The sequence below is a fragment of the Astatotilapia calliptera genome, chromosome 8 (genome assembly GCF_964374335.1).
Source record: "Astatotilapia calliptera chromosome 8, fAstCal68.1, whole genome shotgun sequence".
Classification (NCBI taxonomy): domain Eukaryota; kingdom Metazoa; phylum Chordata; class Actinopteri; order Cichliformes; family Cichlidae; genus Astatotilapia; species Astatotilapia calliptera.
Window position 1 is genome coordinate 22,816,688 of NC_137429.1, and position 25,803 is coordinate 22,842,490.

General features: G+C 41.1%; 1 protein-coding gene across 1 annotated transcript in view; it reads left to right on the plus strand.

Moving 5' to 3' along the window:
• Window positions 1-17: 17 nt before the first annotated feature.
• Window positions 18-25,803, plus strand: part of ogfod3 (2-oxoglutarate and iron dependent oxygenase domain containing 3) — a 33,006-nt gene continuing 7,220 nt past the window's right edge. The window contains exons 1-8 of the mRNA XM_026177256.2: window positions 18-228; window positions 1,864-2,090; window positions 3,585-3,660; window positions 3,798-3,840; window positions 6,875-6,939; window positions 7,760-7,816; window positions 8,540-8,693; window positions 16,942-17,065. Of these exons, the coding sequence (XP_026033041.1) occupies window positions 161-228; window positions 1,864-2,090; window positions 3,585-3,660; window positions 3,798-3,840; window positions 6,875-6,939; window positions 7,760-7,816; window positions 8,540-8,693; window positions 16,942-17,065 (814 nt within the window). The 5' untranslated portion in view covers window positions 18-160. The remainder of the gene's footprint in view (window positions 229-1,863; window positions 2,091-3,584; window positions 3,661-3,797; window positions 3,841-6,874; window positions 6,940-7,759; window positions 7,817-8,539; window positions 8,694-16,941; window positions 17,066-25,803) is intronic.

The window sequence follows — 25,803 nt, forward strand, 5'->3', positions numbered from 1 at the left end:
ATTGGATTATACGGGGCAAGCAGGAAGTAGAGAGTTTCGGGAGCTTGTACAAGCTGTTGGCGGGGTGAGCGGTATGGTTTAGTGGAAGAAGGCAAGAGACTGCGGCCGTGTGTGACTGTATGCGTTTCTAAATGCTACGTAGTAGATGTTTTAAGGTGGAATGGCTCCAGTACGGCAAAGAAACGCGAAGGGTGCGAATGCAGCCGAGATAGAGAAGAAAATTAAAAGGTGAGCTTAAAAAAAACAAACAAAAAAACGTGCTAATGTGCTCACCTGTGCACAGCTGTACGGTGTGAAAGGGGAATGTGTGCCAGTCAGGTGCTGTCACCGTGTTTGACCGCGATGAAACGTCAGCTGGCTAAATGCTAAGCTAATGTTAAAATAACACAGGTATAGAGTGTTCAGGTGAACCAAATACTTTTAAGTTGTGCTTTCCTGTACACAGTTTTCTCATAAGTGAATCAATAATATGCACATAATATTTGCATTTCACATAATTATGCAGTGACATATATTGACTGAGTATTAATGCCCGGTTCAACAATGATCCAGCCCCAACTAAAAACTTCGTCATTAAGCATGTATTATATGTATATGTACACTGCATATATACTGCTTAAAAATAAATTAAGGAACACTTTGAAAACACATTACAACTCACTGGGGGGGAAAAAATCATGTCATAACACTGATATGGACTGGGTAATGTGTTAGGAGTGAAAGGATGCCAGCTGTTTGATAGAAATGAAAATGATCAACCTACAGAGATCAAAGAAACCCCAAAAAATCTAAGTGGGGAAAAAACGCAGCAGGCTAGTTCACTTTGACAAAATTTCATTGCAGGAACACAAAATAGTACTCAGTAGTTTGTGTGGCCCCCCGTGCGCTTGTATGCATGCCTGACATGGTCCTAATGACATGATGAATTGTAACCTGGGAGATCTCGTTCCACATCTGGACCAGGGCATCGCTGAGCTCCTGCACAATCTGAGGTGTGAACTGGCAGCAAGGTTTGGACCAAAGATAACGTCCCAGAGGTGTTCTACTGGATTTAGATCAATAGACCTAAATCCCTCCATGGATTTTCCTCCTCAGACTGTCACTGACCCACCGGTCATTCTGAAAAACATTACAGGCAGCGTAATGTTTTCCACGGCTTCACCAGAGTCTTTCAGGCATGTCACATGGGCTCTGGGGGAACCTGCTCTCATCTGTGGGTTAAGGACCTTCTATGGCTCTGTCTAGAGTTCCTACCTGTCTCCATGCAATTTCCTTCATGCTCTTGAAGCTGTGTGGAATGCAAAACTAGTAAAAAAAAGAAAAAAACAGCCAGAAATAGATGGGATAAGACAGATAAGATGGGGGAAAATGTCAGTGGCCTCTACCTGTAAAACCTGTGGTTCCTCTAATGAACCAGTTGTAACTAATTAACTGTTCAATATCCCAGAATTTTGATGTTATTAGTGTTATTTAGTTTCCACTGATAGATTTCACTACTTCAACTATTTGTTCATCAATTTAAGGCGGTTTTTCATTTATAGCCACATAATTATGTATTTCACTGTTATTTCAAGCTAATATTTCTTTAGCCATGACATTTAATGAAGAATGTCATTTGTTTTGAATTTGCCATGCAGTTTCTGTGCATTAGAAATGGAAACAAGTATGAAACAATACAATCTTGGATTTTCCTATCATACACACAAATGTGGGAATCTTTTTAGAAGTGAAATAATTACTCAGTACATCCCTCTAACTGTTACCTGAGAGAGAAATGGCTTTAGTTCATCTAAACATGTTATGGAAGTTCTCTCAGAATTCAACTTCAGCTAATTATCTGGAGCTTTTCTCTGTCTTGGTCAGAGGTAATGCACTGAGGCAGGGATCGTCATGGCGGGGGTCCCGTTTGCTTGTGGCCTTGCTGCTGGTCGCTTTGTCTGCATGTGGGGCGGCAACGTGGCTGTACATGACCTCTTTGGACAGTGACGTCACAGAAACTCTGGTCAGCCAAGGGGAGCTGGTCGCACCTCAGCCCAGAGTCTACAGCGTCCAGTGCTCTGAAGACTATGACAACTACAAACGCTACCCAGGTAAGGCTCCTGTTCTTACTGCATAATGTCAGCTAATCAGCTGACACTCCTGTGCTGAGTAAACATGGCAGGGTTGAGGCTCTGTCTAGTTAATGAATAACATTTTAATCCAGCAGCACATTTTTGGCTTTAAAATCAAACTGGAACTGTTATTAGTTTTTCACAATTGCTTTTTTTAAGTTTGTCAAATGGTTTGATTTTAAAGTTTCCTCCACTAGATGGCAGCATAGTACAGTATCTCTTGCACATCTCTTTACAAGGCTCTACAAAGCTACAGTGCTTAAGGTGAAGCCCCAAATTTATGTACTTGTACCCAAATATGCTAATTGCGTCCATCGGTGTGTTTGTGGTTTGTATCGCTGCATCTGTGCTCAGGCCTTTATCACGGTAAAAAGAATACAGCTAAGAGTCAACATCCCCCTGTTTTGGAATGAGTGGCAGACTTTTTGGAAATCTGCTGCTGCTTGGATTGTGAGTAATGTGGCAATAAGTGATTTCTTTTATTACTTATAGCACTGATCACTCTATTAAAAAAGAATCTATTATGCTTTTTCTTTATTTTCTGGCATATATCTACTGTTATATGATGAAGTTAAAAACTTTTGTCAACATGTAAGTAATCCCTGTAAGCGAAAACTCGAAATGCTCAGTTTTAGAAAGTTTTTTTTGTTTTCTTTTACGTTTTTCTTTGTATGATGTCAGTGGAAATCTGACCTATTCTAGTTTTTATTTTGACTTTCTTTTAAATTCAGTTTAGCTTCTAGAGTGGATTTTCTAGTTTCACTTCAGTATTTATTGTTGTAACCCTGCTGCTTGGGCAGGCAGAGGACACCTAAGTTTGTGAAGAGGATAGCTGGAGAACGAGGTGACGGAAGAGCTTCAAATCGATACCAAGTTCGAATCTCAGCGACCTCAAGGTCAGAGGTCAAGTTTTGAGGGGTAGTACTGGCAGTTGCTAGTATTTTTATGGTGTTAAGTCCTAGTTTTGTGTTAAGTTTTAGTTTAGGTTTTATTATTAGTTTCAGTATTGTTTTTAAAAAAAATTATTATTCTTCGTAGGGATGAGGAGGAGGAGCCTGATAATGTTTAATCTATTCTAGATACAGAGCCTGCTGTCCTGTCCAGTTGTGTACTAAAGTGGTACTGTACTGGTGTGTTGTAGAACAGAAGTTGAGCATATCATGTGGCACTTTTGAAGAACTGTTAATAATCTGCATTCCCAGAAGTCATGGATAATTGATCGAGGCTTGCATCTGTATTTGTTCTCTCTAAAACATGAGGGCTGCCCACAGCTCAAACTGTGCCTCTCCAGTGCCTAAAGATAATGAAGTGAGAAGCTTTAAGCAAGAAATTATACCAGTCAAGAATCTGGAAGTAAGACTGGACATGTTTTGGCAGTACTGCTTTTATTATTACCCACTTTCCCTGTCTACTGACAATTATTTTTATGCTCCTGTTGTTTTTGAAAACCTCTCCTGGCCGTCCTCTCCTCAGGATGCACCCCTCAGAAGTGTGGCCGTGCTGTCACAGACGGCGTGGTGACGAGGGAGGAGGCTCAGACACTCAGGAGGTAAACAATGTCATTCTGAGAGCGCTGGGTCTCATTTCCCTCCCTTCCCTGCTACCTTTGTGCTTTTCTCCTTCATCATCTTCTGTGTTTTGTGGTGCAGCTGAATTATTCTCTGTGCTTTTGTCTCTGGCACACAGGTTGGCTGAGAGGGGGCTGGCTCTGGCTGGGTCAGAGGGAGGAGTGAGTATATCCCCAAATAATGCTGTTGGAATAACATGACAGTAGGGCTGCCACAAATGATTATTTTGATAGTCGACTAGTCACGATTATTTTTGCGATTAGTCGACTAATCAGATCATCATCCATTGGACGTAAAACTACAGCTTATTGCACCAGCAGCATCTGCTCTTATATAACTATCATTAGCTTACAGCTTTAAGTGTGTAAGGTCTGTGCTAACTAAAAATAAAGACAAGATGATAGTTTATTAAATTTTAATGAAATTTGCAGATTGTTCGGTGAAGTTTAATAAACTCCTTGCTATCTAAAATATAACAGGACACTGGAGTATATTCTCGAGCATCTCACACTTCTGATGATCAGCTGTCTGCTTGACGTTTATTCAGCTGTGTAAAAACTATAACTTTGATCTCAGCCAAACCGATTCACTCAGGAACAAATAAAATACTAAAAAAGCCAAACAATAACATTTTTAAGTTATCTAAGTGACTTATGTATGTTTAACCTGAGTAGCGAAAGACAGCGGTGGGTTTGAAAACGATTTGCTGGGAGTCCGGTGTTCTCACGGCTCTAGTTAGCCTTGCCCCCGGCTAACTATCGAGCTAGTGGGTAACAGACGTCTCCGAAAACGTCGGAGCGCTTTTGAAAATATGTGGTGTCCTGATAAACTGAGCAGATATTTGAGGTTTACACAGCTACATTCTCGCCTGAAAATATGTTAAACGTTTATTTTCTGACCCAGAAAGAATAATAAGAGTAACATTAAAACTAACTAGCTGCCGCCATTGTTGGAAACTGAGCTGGGCTGCGCTATGAATTCTGGGACAGAGCTACTTCTTCTTCTTCGGGGTTTAACGGCAGCTGGCATCCTTGTACATGCAGTGCTGCCATCTTCTGTTTCAGTCCGTTATTACACTCTTAAATACTACTACTTATTCCTGCGTCTTTTGGGATCTTACAAAGCTTCAAACGACGCATCGACTATTAAATCAGTCGTTGACGATTTTGATAGTCGACGTAATCATGACTAGTCGACTAATCGTGGCAGCCCTACATGACAGTGAAGCAGGGATAACCCGGCTATCTCTGAGACAGCAAGCTTTCAACAAGTGCATTTATACAGGATTAAATGGGTGGTTCGTGTTTTTAATACTAATAAAGCATGAAATATATTAACAAACAGCCTTTGAAATTAAAACTAACATGAGAAATATGGACGTCACTCCAAAACATCCACTCCCACCTTGTTTACTCAGCTTGAGTGTTGATTGTACGTTGCATTAGAGTTTTTGTATCATGGCTGGTATATTTTTATAGCCAGTTTGATATTTACACATGTGTCCTATAACTTGTAATGAGAGTGCATTCATGTGCAGTGTTGTGAAATTCATCCTATCGTGGTAAAGTTTCATTTTATAGACATTTCAGTCTCTTTATAGATACAGAAGTATTAGAGGAAGATGACAGAATCATTTTTTTATTAGTAGTGAAAGAAACTTTACCCAGTTAGTAAGATGGGATCCTCTCATACTGTCATGTTGAAACTGATCTTATCTTATCTTATCTTATCTTATCTTATCTTATCTTATCTTATCTTATCTTATCTTATTTAGAAAGAGGGACAATGCATATTAATGAACATTTTAACAAATGCAAATGATTATAGCCTATACCCTTAATTTCCATCTGCAGACCCTCTGGCAGGTTGGTGTTACACACAAGTTAGTAAAAACATACAGATACACTATTTACAGACAAAAAGGACAAAAACAGTGATGACATCATATTAGAACAAACAATGACAAGAAGAGTGGACAGCAGAGGACAATATAGAGAACAATAACGGAAACAGGAAAAATGTAAACATTTGTTTTAAGAGACACATTTTTCTTTCTTTTGCCAGGAAAATGAGAACTGGGCACATGTGCAAATATAGATGGAAATGCAGTTTATAAGGCAAAAACAATTCTTTAAAGCTTAAAAGTCAGTATTTGTTTGACTGCTTTATTGTGGGTTTTGTTGCAAAGCAGCAATCTGCAGAGGGTAAGCTTTAATACAACAAGGTAAATGAGCACTGAGGGTGACTATGAGCAATCTCCCTTCAACTTTGTATTCTACGTCAAAATGATCCCACACTGTTCAGATGATTAATGTATGCATTTGTCTACATCCATCTGGGAGTGTGAGCAGAGCTTTTGAATAACCCATCCGTCTTTAAAAAAAAAAGAAAAAGCTGACAGGGGAACAGAAGGAAATCCAGCTGTTTTTTTTGTTTTTTCTTTAAATAAAAAAATAATTGAATCTGTCATGGGCTGTGTGATATGTAAATGACTCGGTATGTAATGGCTTCTTTTGAGAAAGTCTAAACAGTTTTCTTAAACACCCGGGCACTGTAGTTTTTAGAAAACTAATTGGTATGTGGCACATTTATTAGGAATTAGTGTCTGATGAAGTTTTATCAGCAGTTCTAGGAAGCCTGTTCAACAACAGGAATGTGTATGTGCTGTAGTTATTACATCTGTGTTTTTGTTGGATGTGAATGAAATAATACTCCAGTATGAACCTAGAAAGCACCACTGCTGTAATGGGCCCTCTCAGCACTTGAGGGCAGGCTTGAGCAATAACTAGAGCTTTGGCTCTTTTGCTGTGGAAGATGAAACTGGGACTGCCTGGATGTTCCGGGCACTCTCCAGTAATGCTTTCCGCTCCCCCCAGGCCTGGTCCACAGCCAATAAAGGAGCTGTTTATGGAGTGTTAAGACACTCACATGAACCGAGGGGAAGCCACAGAGAGACTTCTTTGAAAATGACTTATTTTCAGATCAGTGTCCCCGAGGAGTTGATAAGCAATAACAAGTAAAGGGCAGAGGGAGAACGCCACAAAAAGGCCACTGAGGGATCAGTGTTGACCCTTGAAACGGTCACTGTGTCATGCTTGTACCAGTGCACATCAACACTTTGGAATTATTTGTTCAGCTGACTTGTTTTTTGTTGTTATTTGCACACATTCCAGTTTTTTTGTTTGTACCCTGCAGGCCTCCATACTGGACCTGCACTCTGGAGCCTTGTCGATGGGAAAACAGTTTGTTAACATATACAGGTGGGAAAGTACATCAGTTTTTTTATTTGTTCTTCTATAGATCGACACAGAAACTGTGTAAAAAAAAAACCAAAACATAGACTGTTCGTTTTTATGAATGGGGAAACTATCCATAGAGGCCAAACTGTGTTACATACCAGGCTGAAAACATTTTAACATGCTGATTTATGGGGACTGACTCCTTTTTGGAACTGCAGATTTTGGCGCTTCTGCATTGGCTTCATTTTACAGCCCTAGACACTCGGTACTTATGTCTACAAGGTTTTTCCAGTTTGTTCCCAGCAGGAACCACCTACAGCATCATGTGCAGAAATCTAGTCGTAGTATCGAGTTGACAATCAATCTTAATGATGACGGACTCTGTGAGCTGAACTCTCCAGGTTCAGCGACCCGCACGAATCTCATTCATCAGCGCTGGTACAATCAGTTTTCTGCCTCAGTTTCCTTCCGTCGCTCTCTAGTCACATAGCGCAGGTGGCTGACACGAGATCCTCAGGGACCATCTGGCTGACTTTAATCAGGAAACAGTGACGGTGGTACTCCCAGCTCACTTCCCACCCGGTTAGCCTCCCCTCCGCTGGGGACTTCCTCATGCGAAACAGTCAGATGTTCAGAATCTGTTGCGTTTGGACGGTTGGGTGGGAATACCTGTCTGGATAATAGTGCACTGTGCTGTGAAATATTAATTTCTCCTAACAGATCCCATCTCCTCTGCTCTGTCCCCCCCCCCCCCCCCCCCCTGTCCTCCTCTCTGTGTTTGTGTCTCTGATTGGCTGTGTCTGGACCTGCCTGTGGTTGTGCGGTGGGGATGTGACTGCAGGTATTTTGGGGAACGGCTCAAGGATGTATTCACACAAGAGGATTTCCAGCTTTACAGGTGATGAAGGAACCGTTATTAAAAATCTTTCTGTATATTTTTAGAGTTTAAACCAAAAAGAAACACCTGAATTTTTAAAATGGTGACATACGCAATGTTAGTTGTTAATACATGTCCTGTTTTATTTGCATCGATAAAATACAACTATTACATCATTTAGATGTACACATATTTAGGTTTCGTTGTTCTGACAAGGATGCCCCCCGGGCGCCTCCTGGGTGAGGTGTTCCAGGCATGTCCCACCGGGAGGAGGCCCCGGGGCAGACCCAGGACACGCTGGAGAGATTATATCTCTCGGCTGGCCTGGGAACGCCTTGGTATTCCCCCGGACAAGCTGGAGGAGGTGGCTGGGGAGAGGGAGGTCTGGGCCTCTTTGCTTAGGCTGCTGCCCCCGCGACCCGGCCCCGGACAAAGCGGATGAAGATGGATGGATGGATGGATGGATGTTCCCAATGTGCACATACAACCTTTCTATTATTAAAAAGTAACATAGAACTAAAATGACTGAACATTGTCACAAACCTTTTGCTAATAGCAGTTTTAGTGCTCGAGCGTTTGTGTAAATATCAGTGCTTGTTGAGCCCTGCAGAGCTTTATTTGGGATATTTTTTAAAAGCTCGAGCAGCGCTGCCTAACGGTGTACCCCGGTCATAAATCATTCTGTTTGAAGAAATAAAGTCAGAGCTTTCAACCTGTCATATTGTGTCTGTTTATCCCCGGTAGAGATGTGCGTGGGCGAATCCAGGAAGTTATCGCTCAGACGTTTGGTTTGGACCCAGCTTTGATGTACCTCACCAAGCCCACCTTCTTCTCCAGGATCAACAGCACGGCAGCCAAGACCCAACACGACGAGTACTGGCACCCGCACATTGATAAGGTAAGGCACAAAAACCGGATCCTCGTCTGTTTTTCAGAACAAGCAAGAAAAACTAAAAGAACCAGTCCGACATTATGTGTTGTTGTCAGCGACGTTACCTTGTTAAGTTTAAAGCCCTCCACAAGGTAGGTTTCATATGGTAGGCTAATTCATTAATCATTAAATTAACAGAATAAGGAAATAAAAATGAATTTTTACTAATGTTAGTGAGTTATCTCTGTCCGTGTCAGTAGTCTGTGCAATAGAGGCAATTAATAAATTTTATATTGTGGTAAACACTCACTGGAAACCTCATTAGGTGCATCTGTTCAGCTGCTTATTAATGCAGATATCTAATAAGTCAATCACAAGGCAGTAGCCTAATATATTCAGGCATGTAGACATGGTGACAGCAACATGCTAAAGTTCACATTGAGCATCGAGATGAGGACGAACGGTGACGTGAGTGACTTGGAACGCGGCATGATTGTGAACTTGTTTGGGTATTTCAGAAACTATTTATGAACTGTGGATTTTTTTTCCCAATCAATCATCTCCAGGGATTAAAAATAATTTTTCAAATAAAATAAAATATCCAGTGAGGGAATCCAGTTTGTGACAATGTCTGATGCCAGAGATCAGAGGGGAATGGGCAGACTGATAGGAAGGTAACAGTAACTCAAATAACCACTTGACCTGTGACTTTGACATGTACTGTCAGAATTTGGTAGAAATGACATGAAAGCATGGATCCTTCCTGCTTTCTATCAGTGGTTCAGACTGGTGGTGGTGTAGTGGTGTGGTTGATATTTTCTTGGCACAGCTTTGGTTTGTAATAAGATGATAATGGCTGCAATTACAGCCTCAGGGCCTGAATTATCAAGACTGTTTATAGACGCAAAACTCCGAGCGAATATTAACAGGACAATTTCAGTGCCGGATTGCTGAATTATCGAGATAGCAGCTGAGCGCAAAAAAGCAAATGGTTTCTTATTGAAGGCTAAAGTCAATTATCTGGCAGAGAGACCCCCATAGAGGATGAAGATCAAGTGAGATTAGAAAACAGTGGCCCCATGGATATTGTGTCTCCAGTGATTCCATTCAGGTTAGTAAAAGGGTGTATCTCATTATCTTGTTGAACTGAGTGGGAACCTTTTTGCAACATCAAAGCAACAGTGAAAATGATCTCAAGGCCTCTCCACCCACATCTTGTTCTCACTTAAAATGTATTGTAGACTTTTCTGAAATGAACAAAGGTCTGAATTTCTGTTAAGCTCAGTTTGTTTGCTACTAGGTCACTTTCAATGAAGAGAAAGTTGTCAGTACTGGAAGACTTTTCCTTTTACCTTTAAGCGAGGTTGCAAACATGTAGTGCCAAGCCCACTCCGGTCTGTATCTGCCATATATGTGATAGTGATGGGAATTCCAGCTCTTTTTAGAGAACCAGCTCTTTTGGTTCGGCGCACTAAAAAGAGCCGGCTCTTTCGGCTCCCAACCGGCTCTTCAGGTTGTTTTGTTGCTTTAATTAATTTTTTATTATTAACAACAATATAAAATTATGCACAAAAGGAATTACTAATGTAAAAAAAAGTGGTTTTATTTATATATGTTTATATATAAATATATACGGTGGCCCCTAGAGTACAAACACGTACAAACTCCAAAAAGCACGTACCCCTAAATAGGGATGGGTATCGAAAACCGGTTCTTGTTGAGAACCGGTTCCCACTGTTTCAATTCCTTGGAATTGTTTGCCATTTTTGCAAACGATTCCCTTATCGATTCCAGTCGCCCCGAATGACGTCACCACGTTGCGGAGCGTCATTTACCTGGCAGGAAACATGGCACCTAAGCGGCTCAAACGCTCAAAAGTTTGATTACACTTTACGAGAACGGATGACAACAGGGCAACTTGCAATACTTGCAAAGTAGATATTTAATTTAAGGGAGGAAACACTACGAATATGCAAAAGCATTTGCTCACAAATACGCGATGACCTTAAATGAATGTCGTGTTTTTAATTCCGCTCTGGACTCGTGAATCTCAACCCAGCAGCAGCAGTAACGTTTGCACGTCCTCTCCCGTTAATGCGGCGGATAAATAATCAACTAACAGTGCATATTATGTTAGCGCGATCTGCCTTATTACAAAACCTGCCATTACTGTGCGTTTAGGTGACCATGATGAGAGAGACAGACAGAGTCTGGCTCAGATGCTGGCAGTTCTCGCTGCAGTTTACCATTAGCGTCTCCTTTCAAGCCAGGATAGACGAATGTCACCGAGCAGTGACTAAGTTTTTGGTGTGCGTGCCACACCAGAAACTCCCATTTACCACAGCAGATGCTCCGATTTTCGGTAAGTGAATGTGTTTAATTGTAGGCAGGGACATTACTGGATATTCTTGTGTAATTTCTACAGAATAATTTATGTTGTATTTTGTTATTGCTACAGACGAATATTTATTTTATTATTTTACATTTACGATTTTCTTTCCTGGGGACCCTGTGACACCCCATTGAAGAGCCGTAGGCTGGATCTCTTAAGATCTCACTGTTGGGTTTGTAAGGCCATGTTACTCCTAAATTTCTATCTTGTTCAAAGAGAAGATATAAAACAAAGTTCTAAGCTATTCGACCTTAGTGTTCTCCTTTTTTAAAAAGAATCGATAAAGAATCAAATCGTTAAAAAGAATCGAAAATGGAATCGGAATCGTGAAAATCTTATCAATACCCATCCCTACCCCCAAACCCAGGTTGATTTTCAGAAAAATCAAAGGATTGATTTTAAGTGTGCCGTATGTTCCCAAAAAACACGGTATTAACGACGGCCCGCTAGCATGCGCTACCAAAAAATGCTTTGTTGCGTATCTGACGGACGAAAGCTAAACCAGTTCCACATCACTGAAGTTGCAGCACTTTTGCAAACCGATTCTGGTTCATCCGTTTCATTCAACGATTCGCTTTCACCCTTCTCATTCTCCGTCGCCGCCATGCTTTTTCCGCCATGTGCGTATGAAAACAAAGGCACTGCGCATGCGCGCTTTACCCATATTCTATCACGATATTTCATTTTCTTATCGTTGCCCAACATTATACCGGTATTACCATGAACGGTATGATATGGCCCAGCCGTAACACCTACTAATATTTTTTGATCATCCCTTATACCATCAGTTCAGCAGTTCTAAAACAGCTGCTGTTTCACATTTAGACATGGTTTTACATAGATCATGGCTTCAAATAGGTGACATTGCCATGCAAGGCAGGTTGTTAATTTCCTGTAACCCATGTCTCTGTTATGTAAACTCTTCACATCCTACATCATTCAGTCATAATTTCTATTCATGAGGTGCAGCTTTAAAGCTCGCTGCTTTAATCTCGCGCTTTCATTTTACACTTTGGTCATTGTCATGACACATTCTCTGCTCTGCGTTTGAAAGAAGACCTTGAGGAAATTTGAGTTAGATGTGTTTTGATAGGAAAAGACCAACAAACTTTTAATGGCTTACAAATTATGTTATTAAGAGTGAAAAATGTGTTAGTAAGTAAATTCTGAAAAGAGTTTTCTTATTGGAAGAATTTCTTCTTGTATTTTTTTAATGTGTTACTGAAGAGCTGGTGAAAGAAAAACACTTTAAAATGTAAGAGATGTCCCTGAATGCTGCTTTTGCAATCGTGTTTAAACTGCACGTCAGTCTGAATATTATTCTGTGGTTCTCCTGCTACACGAGGCAGAAACGACATGTTTCTGTTACGTGTTCACTTTGCTTGTGACGATCGTGCTATCTTTCTAAGATTATTCTTGTTTGCTTTCGCTTCATCCTTGGTGTATACTTAACACCTAATGTGAGCCCTGTGGCCATATTAATATTTGCCACCTAATCGTCTCCTGCTGGCCTTTGACAGCTGGTAAAACTTAATCAGAAAGAGCCACTTTTTCCCCTCCATCTGTCTCTGCTGCTATTTTGGGGCTAATTGTCCAACCCAACTCTCATTTAAATGTAAATGGCCCTTGGCTGTCTTGGGTGGTCGATTTTTCTTCCCATCGATCATAGCACTGATACGGTGTCATAGCAGCAGTTGGGGTGTGACAGCACAGAGAGTGTGTTTTATCTCATATCTGGAGTTGTAATGAAATGGAATTGAAGGTGAAGACACGAGTGTCAAGTAGTCTGTTCATTCCTGACCCTTCCTTGACTTTTGCTGGAGTAAAGCTGCACATCAACTTACTAACATGGTAATCACCCTGGATTTACCCTGAAATACAACCGCTCTGATGCACCCACCAAGGATAATTGCACTCTCTTCAGACAATGTTTGCAACTCCACCAAACAAACGTATTGTCACCAAACACTCAGATCTTTTCACAGCCTCAAATAGCACCTGGTCCATTTTTTTTACAAAGGCTGTGTCACACTGTATCACACAAAGATGGCATCTTGCATACACTCATTATTTTACACTGACAATGGGTCAGATGAATGTGTGTCGTGACAAACATATAAAATGGTGCAGTTCTGATCAGCCCCACATCAGTTGAAGGGACATTGTTGTGTGTTTGACTCATCCATGACCCACCAGTGTTCTTAGTTAAGAAGTTTATCTGTTAAGATTGTTTGGTACGTGTAATGCAGTCATTCTGTACCCTTAGTAGGAAAAACAGGCTTAAAGCAGAACGTTTCCACCTCTGTGCTTGACTGTGGACATGGCGTACTTTGGATCCCAACTAGGGAGGATCACAAAGACGAATGTAACAACATTGTCATCCCCTATGTAGCCGTTGTATCGGAAAAAAACTCAGGAGAGTTTTCTCCAAGCATGACATCCCGGTGTACTTTAGGCCAAGCAACGAACTCGGACAAAAACTGGTTCATCCCAAAGACAAAAATCCTAAACACAAACTTAACAATGTAGTGTATGCTGTACAGCATAGCGAGTAATGCCCAGACCTCTACATTGGAGAGACCAAACAGCCGCTTCACAAGCGCATGGCACAACACAGAAGAGCCACCTCCACAGGACAAGACTCAGCTGTCCACCTGCATCTAAAGGACAAAGGTCACTCTTTCGAGGATGCCAATGTTCACATTTTGGACAGAGAGGACAGATGGTTTGAAAGAGGAGTGAAAGAAGCCATCTATGTCCACTGTGAGCGGCCATCTTTGAACAGAGGCGGTGGTTTACGACACCAACTGTCTGCCATCTATAATCCAGTGTTGAGATCCCTTCCCAGACGCCTTAACGCCCACTCACATCCTGAGTCATGTGACCTCTGGAAATCACATAATAGGCTGGGGCTAGGTTTCACAATGAGCTCACCCAAAACCTTGGCTGATTGTGACCTACACCCGTTTTCACACCTTGGCTCGTGTGATTAGGTAGAGGATCATTAGGGGGTCTATGTCTCTCTTGGGGGGACACTTCCACAGGGTTTAAATCTGGGACTCTCCACCATTTGACCTAAGAACCAAAGAAGGTTCTTGGATGAGAGGTGAAACGTCTTCAAGCAACTTAAAGAAGTCCAGATGCTTTTTTTTCCAAGCTCCTTAGACTACTTTGGATCATGGAACATTTCTCTTTCTCCAAACGTGGCGGGTCAAGTTGCTGCCAAACAGCTCGATTTTGGTGCATGAATTCTAACTGCAGCACTTTCTCCATAGCTCCTGTAAATTATTTAGAAGTCAGCAAACTTGTGCCTTCTTGAGCAGGAGACCCTGCAGGTGTGTTACCAGTTGTGGACCACCTGCCTTCAGATTGTTAACAAGCTCCCATCGTGTAGTTTTAAGCTAATTTACCTCCTTTCTCATGATCATCCTCACCCCATCAAAGAAGATCGATGGTCATTTTGTTTCTTAAAGTTTTTGAATAATCGCAACAGCAGCTCTCACCTTGTTTTTTTTCTTTCAAAAATGACCTGGCTGTGTCTCTAATAAAACACTACTCTGCTTCACTTCAGCAGTATCAGGTAATGTTCATATGTTGATTCATGGTTTTTCTTCAGTTTTTGATTTATTACAGAATATTTAATTTAATTTAAATTTTAATCATCAAGTAAACATTTGCACTTCTTTGAATCGGTGTCTGGAAATAATTGTCAATAAATGTGTCAGAATGTCAAATTCGTAACTCAGTGTTTCGAGATAGGTGGAACCTGTCCTATTTAAAACTGGTGTTTAAGCCGTGCTGTTCTCTTTGCTTTCTGTGCAGTCATTGTAAGATGCACGCTAAACCATTTTCTTTTTTTCAAAGTTGTGGATTCCTTCAAGTCTAGAAAGCCAGTTAGATATTCTAACTAGCGTCTACGTTTAACTACATTCAATGGAGTGTAAATTATTTTTCACATGACTTTAAATACTAGGGGATTTTAAGCATCTTCAAACTCACTACTTTGGTTTTCAGACCTGCAAAATCCTTTTGAAACTTCAGCAGCGTTTGCTGTGAGCTTCTGTTACAGTAACAGTGTATAAGCAACAATTGGCTTTTACTATTAACAGATGTGTGCTAGGTGTGTTGCCTGGCATTGTAAATCTCAGTAATATGTTAACTTTTCAGATTTACAGTGTATGTTAGTAAAATGTGTTTAAACGTTAGCCAAAAATAACATCTTACATAAGATGATTCTAACTTCAGGCAGCTTCTCAGTCCCCATGGTTGCACTATATTTCCATTTCACACTCTTCTCTAATTGGAGAACACAGGCGTTCGGGCACACGCACATTAAGAGACAAATGTTCATGAATTGTTAAAGTTTCCTATTGTAGAACTCGATTGGAAACACTTACGAGCGCTTTGTGAACGATGCCGGTTTGACGTCGTTTCAGGGATTCATAAAACTCTTAGCAGCTTACTTTTGTTCTCTCTTTGAAGTGAGAGGACTTATTTCACAGCAAGAAATAAGAGAGGCAGCCGTTTCTTGTTCCCTCTCAGCTTACCTTCAGATGATATATTAAGGTTTTGAGATCAGGCGCTTTCACGTTAGCACTGCTATTAGTTGTTCTGCAGAAACGGGCAACAGTTCACTTCCCATGAATAACGCTTGCTGCTGCTCAAAGCGGCATCGTTTTGACTTGTATTTGAGTGATTACAGATACGATGGGGGGAGTGGGAGGGAGGACCTGGCAGCAGGTAATCTTTGAGAGACGTAAAGACAAAGCTCTTCTTTTTCCACATGAGCTGCTGACACAGTGGGCACAAACAGGTGGCTGCCATCCTGCTGTGGGAGAAGCTGTGTGGTGTATACACAAAGGAACTTCACAATGAGTTTATGCAGAAAGTAACAAATCCGCCTGCCTGTAAAGAACATGCAGGTGGGATATTTTACCTAATGCTTTATGTGTGAAACTGCTGTGAGTAGATCCAAACTGTGCCTCAGAGCCTGGGGACCTCACGTGGAGCCAAAATGTACAGAAAGAGAGCTGCTGCTGCTTCTTTTACAGTGTGATGGATAAAACCTTCAGGGATATGATTCATGAAGTGATATGCATTGAATGCATGCGTGAACGGTTCCACAGCTGTAAATGCTTTTTGGAGCTTTTAAAATCAGTGTTGAGTAAGAATCCATACAATAACTTTGGGAATCCACGGAGTGACGCTCCATAGGCAGACCGGAGCCTTAGGTTAGTGCTTTTCAAACGTTTTGTCGCGGAGGTACAACAAAGAAAAAGCCAAAGGCATGCTGTCTGTTCTTTTTGTTGTATTGTGAAAGTATTTTGGGAACACATTTGTGACATGTGAAACCAGCAGCATTAGCTAGGCTTGTATGATAGGGTTCTCCCCCTCCCTCATATTGATAAATTAATTTTTTCACACAGGCTGCTGGTCAGTTTGTAGTCCTCTGTTGGGGCGAGGATCAGAATCAGAATATAATTGATTAATCTTAGATAGACTGATAGATCTACAGCGCTGTTTCTCAAGGACAAACAAAGGAGAAAAAATGTTTTACTAAGCGCAGTGTCACTCCTCCTCTCTTCTTTTTCTTTCTAGCTGCTCCATTTAGGAGTCGCCATAGTGAACACTGCACTAGCTCTAATTCAAAAATCAAGCCAGCAGTCAGAAATATTCTGCTTGTGTTTTTTACCCGTCAGCTCATGATGATGGAGCGGTGCTGCTGCTCCACGTGAACACATTAAATTTTAAAGCGTGCAGAAGTTTGGGAATGAACTTGTGACACGTGTGTGTTGTGAGTGTTGGTTGAATATGGAGATGAGACATGAAATTATATTATTCAGCTCTCAACTCGTGCTTTCCTCCTCTCTCCCTGTCTGCCAGGTGACCTATGGCTCTTTCGACTACACCTCCCTCCTGTACCTGTCTGACTACGGCTCTGACTTCACTGGAGGTAGATTTGTCTTCATGGACCAGAATGGCAACCGGACTGTGGAACCACGGACAGGTATTATAAGCTGAATCTACCTAACTCTTTTTTAGCTTTAAGCCTTTTTTTAATGCTTGACCTGCTTAAAGACAGGATGGTGTAAACGCAGGCCGTCGACGTTAACACCTGATAGCTGATTCGTTCTCATAAGCCTAAAAGTTAAAGTAAATGATGTGAGACAGATAAATGATTTCATTATAGCAGCAGAGGTTAAAATTATAATTGCTGAGCTGCATTAGGGAGCCTGGAGATGGTTTTAGCACACTAATGTGTGCAGCAAAGTGGGCGTAATCCTCTGTAAGTGGGTAATCAGCAGCACAGACTGTAGCACAGTGCGCATGCAGGGGATTTGTTTTTGTATTGAGCTTTTAGGACCTAAAAAGTTAGAAGTAACTACATGTGGTCTTTTTTTAGTAAGTAACGTGATCTGTCTGTGTCAACACTTCACATTAAGGAAAAAAAATGGGCAACACTATAAGCAAATGAACACCTTGAAGACTGAAGCAGAAAAGCCTAGAGGGGCATCTGCTTTTCAGACATTTTAAAGCGGAGGAGGAGTCCTCAGGGGGAGCATGCAGGAAATCTGGAAAGTTTCCAAGCTGGTCACTTTAAAGGAATGTGACACAGCATGTACACCGGTTTTATTTATATACTGAATTGGATGATATTGAAAGTGAGCAATAAATTGTTCTTCCTGTTTAACATATGGCACGCCATGCTTTATAAAGAGTGATTGGATTCTTTTTCTAGTTATAGATCTAACATGGCTTTTTAAAAAATCACATTTATTTAATTATTTCTGTCGTCCATTAAGTCTAAATGTAATGTCTGCGCTTTCTGGGGTGAAATACTGGTTACCTCACATTTTACTCTGTCAATACTTAATAGAGGCTCTCCAATATACAGACACACTTAAGATACTTGCTTTTAAGTAGAGAGTAAAGATGTAAGACAGAAGTAATTATCAAATATCAATAAGGTATTATTATTAAATAGATAATAACTGAGTCGTTGGTAATGTGCACCTTTTTTTACTTTTCCTTATTTTTGTCATATTAAAATTGTGGATGCTTCCAGGCAGACTGAACAACATCCACCTGCCACACTGACAGCTTTAAGATGTAGCACAGTTTACAGGGGGCACATATATTAAAACAAATAGCAAATATCTCCTGTCTTCTGTAATATATGCACTGTTGCACAGCCAGCAGACATGGAGCGCTGTTAAATGATCCTTTTTTGGTTTCTTTATCAGAAAGAGTTTGGCTTAAAGGGAGAGGAGCTGAAACGGCTCATTTCAGGGGATGGATCAACTGAGGGGCCATCTATCATAAATAAAATGATTATGATTAAGTTATGTGGAGTCCAGGGATAAAAATATGAAGCTTTAGGAAGAATAATAGGACCACTTCAATCATTTATTATCCACAAATCTGTCCACATGATTCGTAACTAAGCGTAACTAAGCGTAACTAAGCGTAACTAAGCGCTCCATCAGGACTAAAACGTGTGTAAATAAGAAAAACTGTTGACTGAACAGATGACAGCAGCAGTTTGTTTTCTTAAACTGAACTAAGAAGAGGAAAAAATATGAGAACACTTTGCTGACGTTTGTTTTTTGGAAACTGGTTTTTGGTAATAAAAGGCAGCAAGTCAAAATATTAGGGATATCCACTCTCACTGGGGAGCTCTTATGGTGACTTCATGTTTTAAACTTTGTAGGTTGAGCATTCATCACTGTAACAGTAGATATATCACAGAAAATAAAGAAAACTATACAGGGAGTGCAGAATTATTAGGCAAGTTGTATTTTTGAGGAATAATTTTATTATTGAACAACAACCATGTTCTCAATGAACCCAAAACACTCATTAATATCAAAGCTGAATGTTTTTGGAAGTAGTTTGTAGTTTGTTTTTAGTTTTAGCTATTTTAGGGGGATATCTGTGTGTGCAGGTGACTATTACTGTGCATAATTATTAGGCAACTTAACAAAAAACAAATATATACCCATTTCAATTATTTATTTTTACCAGTGACACCAATATAACATCTCCACATTCACAAATATACATTTCTGACATTCAAAAACAAAACAAAAACAAATCAGCGACCAATATAGCCACCTTTCTTTGCAAGGACACTCAAAAGCCTGCCATCCATGGATTCTGTCAGTGTTTTGATCTGTTCACCATCAACATTGCGTGCAGCAGCAACCACAGCCTCCCAGACACTGTTCAGAGAGGTGTACTGTTTTCCCTCCTTGTAAATCTCACATTTGATGATGGACCACAGGTTCTCAATGGGGTTCAGATCAGGTGAACAAGGAGGCCATGTCATTAGTTTTTCTTCTTTTATACCCTTTCTTTCCAGCCACGCTGTGGAGTACTTGGACGCGTGTGATGGAGCATTGTCCTGCATGAAAATCATGTTTTTCTTGAAGGATGCAGACTTCTTCCTGTACCACTGCTTGAAGAAGGTGTCTTCCAGAAACTGGCAGTAGGACTGGGAGTTGAGCTTGACTCCATCCTCAACCCGAAAAGGCCCCACAAGCTCATCTTTGATGATACCAGCCCAAACCAGTACTCCACCTCCACCTTGCTGGCGTCTGAGTCGGACTGGAGCTCTCTGCCCTTTACCAATCCAGCCACGGGCCCATCCATCTGGCCCATCAAGACTCACTCTCATTTCATCAGTCCATAAAACCTTAGAAAAATCAGTCTTGAGATATTTCTTGGCCCAGTCTTGACGTTTCAGCTTGTGTGTCTTGTTCAGTGGTGGTCGTCTTTCAGCCTTTCTTACCTTGGCCATGTCTCTGAGTATTGCACACCTTGTGCTTTTGGGCACTCCAGTGATGTTGCAGCTCTGAAATATGGCCAAACTGGTGGCAAGTGGCATCTTGGCAGCTGCACGCTTGACTTTTCTCAGTTCATGGGCAGTTATTTGGCGCCTTGGTTTTTCCACACGCTTCTTGCGACCCTGTTGACTATTTTGAATGAAACGCTTGATTGTTCGATGATCACGCTTCAGAAACTTTGCAATTTTGAGACTGCTGCATCCCTCTGCAAGATATCTCACTATTTTTGACTTTTCTGAGCCTGTTAAGTCCTTCTTTTGACCCATTTTGCCAAAGGAAAGGAAGTTGCCTAATAATTATGCACACCTGATATAGGGTGTTGATGTCATTAGACCACACCCCTTCTCATTACAGAGATGCACATCACCTAATATGCTTAATTGGTAGTAGGCTTTCAAGCCTATACAGCTTGGAGTAAGACAACATGCATGAAGAGGATGATGTGGACAAAATACTCATTTGCCTAATAATTCTGCACTCCCTGTAATAGCTCCCCTTCAGTGTAAAAAGGTCGTCACTGAAGAAAATTTGAAAGATAAACTCAAAAGCTTTGTGTGTCGTATAGTCTGCTGATCGTGGAGGCCTCACTGTGGGGGAAGAGAAGAGGTGACGCTCCAAAGTGTCATGGTTTGTAATATTTGTGTGACCTAGTTTTTGTGCAAAAAACTTGGGGCAGCTTCGTTCTCGGCTCATATTCCCCCACGTACGCGTTACTCCTGAACGATTCTGTATGGGAAACATCGCCTGAGGCGTTTTCCTTCTGACAGCAAACCATCCCAGACTGCCTCCGCTCACCTTGTCCCTTCTTGAACTTCTTTCTTCACCGCTTTTCGCTCTCTCCCTTTATCTCCCCCACTGTCCATCATCTCGTGCCATTTACATCAAGTCTTTTGCCACTTTTAATCAAAAGCAATTCAGAAAAATGATATTTTACTACTTCTCTTACCTTAAATGCTTTTTTTTTGTGTGCCTTTTTTCACCTCCATTTAATCTCTGCTACCACTCTCGCTCATGTGTCATACTCGGTGAGCTGCAGTGAAGGATCCTGGGCTGCTGACACTGTCTTGAACATCGACTGAAGGACGTATGATAATAAAGAGTGACTGCAGCGTGTCTGCCTCCTAGTCTCCTGTGACGGGTTTTGGTGAATAGCTCAGCCGTCTTGTATCGGCGAGGTGAGAATAACCTCCAGACAGCAAAGAGGGCGACATGAGCAGGATTTTTAAACCCAGTGAACATTGCAGGAGGAAGAGGAAGGTGGGGAAGAGGGTCATGGAAAAGTGAACTAGGAAAAGTACAGTCTGTCCCTTGGATAGATTTTTAAATGCTTGGCAATCTGTAAAGCTGGTAAATCCTAACCTGCTATGTGTGTGCGTCGAGTAGTAGACATGATACAGGCTCATTCATAATGCATCAACATCCCATCATTTTATTTTCTCTACTAAAATCCACCATCACCTCATCAAGAAACTGTTTGGGATGGATCCCACTGACATGTTTTGACTTGATAAGAGTCTGATCCTCATATCTGGTTGGATGATTAGTTTGCCGAGATAATCATGTCTCTTCGAGGCGACTGCAATGAACAAGGTGTAATTATAACACCAGGAAGACAATCAGGACTTTGCTGTCAGAGAGCGCAACAGTCAAGGATGTAATGACAACGAGCAGTAGGGGGACAGAGGTGGAGGTGTTCAGACTGCAGAGGAAAAAGTGGAGGATTAGATGAGATGATGGATAGATTTGTGGAATGTGAAAAGCGCCACCGATAGGGCAAGAAGGTAGGTCAGACACAGAAAATGGCTGGGAGACAGATAAAGAGTAAATACAGTGTGTGATAGCGTGAGAGATATGGTGTTTGGCTGGGAATGGCAGATACAAACAGGGTAATAAAAGGACAGAGCGAAAAAGACACGTCTACCAGTTAGAGGAGCCAGCAGCAGTTAACCTGACTGCTTGGATAACCACGGGGGAATTAGATAACCTCAGCTGGGCAGACACCTTAAAACGGCCGGTCTGACCTTGCCCGCTGTGCTTGTACAGACACACACAGTGTATGGAGTGAAAATATGTGCATTAATCTCTCACTCTGAGAAGGTGTGTTGTTTTAAAGACGCTGCTAGTGTGTGTGGGCGAAATCATACGATCGAAACGATGCCTTCAATGTTAGTCAGAAATGACCGTATATGGAAGATCAGCTTGCAGTGTTACAGGAAGTTGTAGGATTCTGCAGGTAGTTTAATTAAAGGCACAGGAAGCACAGAGTGACGCCGACTGGCTACTTAAATGTACCTACTACACAACTGCCATAAAGGGAAAGGACACTAAAACCATTTTTTTTGCCAGGGTTTAAACATATATGCCCATAGCTGGGCACTTGGGGATCAACTTCCTTTTGTATGCAGCCTCAAGTGGCCACTGGAACTTAATTTAAAATCCTTCTCCTAACATTCAAGGTCTTTAATATACAGACCTCATCTTATTTTAATGACCTCACAGTACCGTGTCATCCCAGTAGAGCAGTTCGCTCTCATACTGTTGGCTTACTTGTGGTTCCGAGGATATTTAAAGCCTTCAGCTTTCAGGCCCCTCTTCTGTGCTGCCAGTTTGGATTCGGGAGACAGACACCCTCTGTACGTTTAAGATTAGGCTTCAAACTTTCCTTGTCGATAAAGCTTATAGTTAGGGCGACACTAAATCCTCCCTTTGTTATGCTGCAATAGGCGTAGGCTGCTGGGAGCTTCACTAAGCGTTTCTTCTTCACCCACATTTTACTTTCTCCATCCACTGTGCGTTTACGCACCACTCTGCATTTAATCATTAGTTATTATCAATCTCTGGCTCTATACCAGAGTGTGTCTTTTGTCCAGTCTTCCTCCCCTCACTCCCAGCAGCAGATGACTGCCCTTCCCTGAGCCTGGGTTCATCGGAAGTTTCTTCCTGTTCAAAGGGAGTTTTTCCTTTTCACTGTCGCCAAGTGCTTGTTCATAGCGAGTCTTTGATTGTTGTATTATTGTAAGGTTTTTATCTTACAATATAAAGCGACTGTTGTTGTGAATTGGTGATATATAACTATTACTGAATTGAACTGAACTGAACTGAAGAAACTGTAGACTTTTAGCATGTCTGCACTCGGTTGATTTTTCATCCCTGGAGGCTGCCACTTGGTTAAAGTGAGAATTGTTTATAGAATTAAGAAGTAAAAGAGTCCTTGAATTTTGTATAAAATTTGGTTCCTCATGTTTCATCACAGACAGAATGATTAACATTAACGTGACAGTGGCTGGATCCCACACTTCTCATTTCTGTAGCTGTTTGTTAGACTCCTGTCTAATGCTCATTTCTTTTCAATGACAAACAGATTTTGTGTTAAGATGCTTTCATCCCTGCCGCACTGCCCTACAGTTTTCTACAGGTGGATGTGAGAAAGCAAGTTAGCTTTTAGCCTCCCAGCTCTGGAATCCAAAGTCTGTGTGGATTAAGACTGCAGAGATGTGAGAATAGCACAACTAACTGACCAGAGAATTCACAGTAATTGTTTGTGCATTGTGCGTCACGCGTCCTGCTGCATACCCTCCACTTGTCTAGTCAGAGCTCGCCTGAAGAGGATTTTCTCCTTCTTGTTCTACAAATGACGGGAAACGTCTTTGGATGACATCTGTACTTGATTCTTGTGAAATCATTTATGACTTTAGTATCGAGTGTAAGCCTGTATAAATGTATTGAGAGCTCGACAGAGTTCCGTGCATTTTCTTCCCATTTAGTTTGCGGTGCGTTGAAGCCTATCCTGGCTGTCACTGGATGGGAGCTGAAGTGAAGCCTGGACAGGTTGTCAGTCTATCACACAGCTAACACACCCCGACAGACAGCCAGTGGTGAGACGCCCAAATGCTACTGAAAATGTCCAGAATAATTTCACACTGAATAAAACAAGAACATTTTGCAGCTCTGTTCTTGTCTGAAGCTCACGGTGCTAACACTCTCAGAGTCATAATGCTAATAAGATGATGTTTAGCAGATATACATTTTCCAGCACTCGCCATCTTAAGCTGTATCCAGTTATCGTTAAAAGAAAAGAGTGAAACGGATCCACTTAAGCTGCTCTTTAGACTGACGCATGGTGACAAATGGAAAGCGACCACACTCCTTTCAGCCTTCTCAAGGGTTTTAAATTGAAGTCAGTCACAATGTAATCCAGGTAATTGCATCTGGGAGCACATTTTTCTGTCCTGTCTGCTCAAGCTTAGCGTGATCTATCTTTATCTTACTTTTATCCCTTTCATCTCTGGTTACACCAAACACCCTCTTTAATTCTTCCCCAGCTGATTAATTATAAGGCTGTGGGAGTAATAAATTGACTGGACATTGTGTCAGTGTGCCGCGCACCTTGTGACTGTGCCGGCAGTGTAAAGAGGCGTTTCGCTCCAGCAGGCGATTTTGTTATCGGCACTGGATGAGTCATGCGTCGTTTAGCATCTTGTTAGAATTGTGCACTCATCCCGGTTGGGTCTGTGAAGTTCAAGAGCTCATTAAGTGCTAATCAGCAGCATGTGGCTGTTTTTTATTATTAAAAACAAAAACAGTCTGGTGGCGTTGCTTGAAGTATTTCGTGCTGATCACTATTACGCATCGTAGTACCTCTGTGATGGTATTAATTGGATCTTCTTTTTTTTTTTTTTTTTTTTAAAGCCTCTTATTAGCAGGTCCAAGAGAGACGGCAGTGTTTCTGCAGGTTTTTTCTCCTACTGTCTCAAGTGTTATGACATACTTTTTTTTTTCTGTTCACTTCCCGTTGATGGCGTTTACATTTATCTATCTTTGTACGTGGTCGTTGTTTCTCTGAATGTTTAACCGTGTTTGGTTCTCAAGGCAAATTCGTTCATTTGAATAATACACAACAAAAGAAAAAAATTCATCATGGTGCACATAGTCACTTTATGAGACTCCAAAATGCAGATTCACCGTGATGTTAAAAAATAAACGTGTATTCAGGGAAAATGTTTGACTTTCCACGCCCTTATATGGCATCAAACTTTTGATCCTAATGATTGGATACCCACAGATAATGGAGAATTTCCTAAATACAGTCAAAGTAAGAATCACCTAAAAAATAACATTTTACAAACTATTAGTAGAATTAAATCTTATGTGGAAATTTTAACAGTTTATTACTGTATTTTTAGGGTGGGTTTCAATAATCGATTTATCGATTAAAATCGGTTTTAGTTTGAATAAAGCGATATCGATTCATTAAAATCCTGAATCGATTTTTAAATATAAATGTATTTTGCCAGAAACCCAAAATCTCAGGTTAAACCTCACAAAACTATTTCACCAACCACCAAACAACTAAAACAGCAAACGAGAGCAGGTGAACGGATTCTGCAAAAAGAAATAAACGCAAAGCGCGAACTCGACACATCAGAATCAGTGAGCTGTCGGCTTTTTCACCCGACGGCATGTACACGGACACACCACCGGGGCTGATTCTGAAGCGGCGGATCAGCGCTTTGTGTTTATGTCTTTTTTTGCACTAGATTCTGAAGCTGCAGGTTTAATCACTCTCCAACCAAAATTGACTGAACCAGCAGCAAAAGAAGATCAAATCTAAGCTTCACATTTCACTTCACATACACATCGTCATGAATTCCCTTTTACTTTTGCTGTTTTGCTTCCACCACGATAAGAAGCTCTCACACAGCTCTCACAAGTGTCAGTACTGATAAATGATCAGAATTATAATATTTTTGACAAAATTTCCCCGATTCGAATCGAATCGAATTTAAATCGTGGATCGAATCAAATCAATTCTAGAAATCAGGGACGATACCCAGCCCCGTGTCTTTTAGAAGTAATGTGTACATTTTTTGCACAAGTTGTAGCGCTTATACTGCCTGTT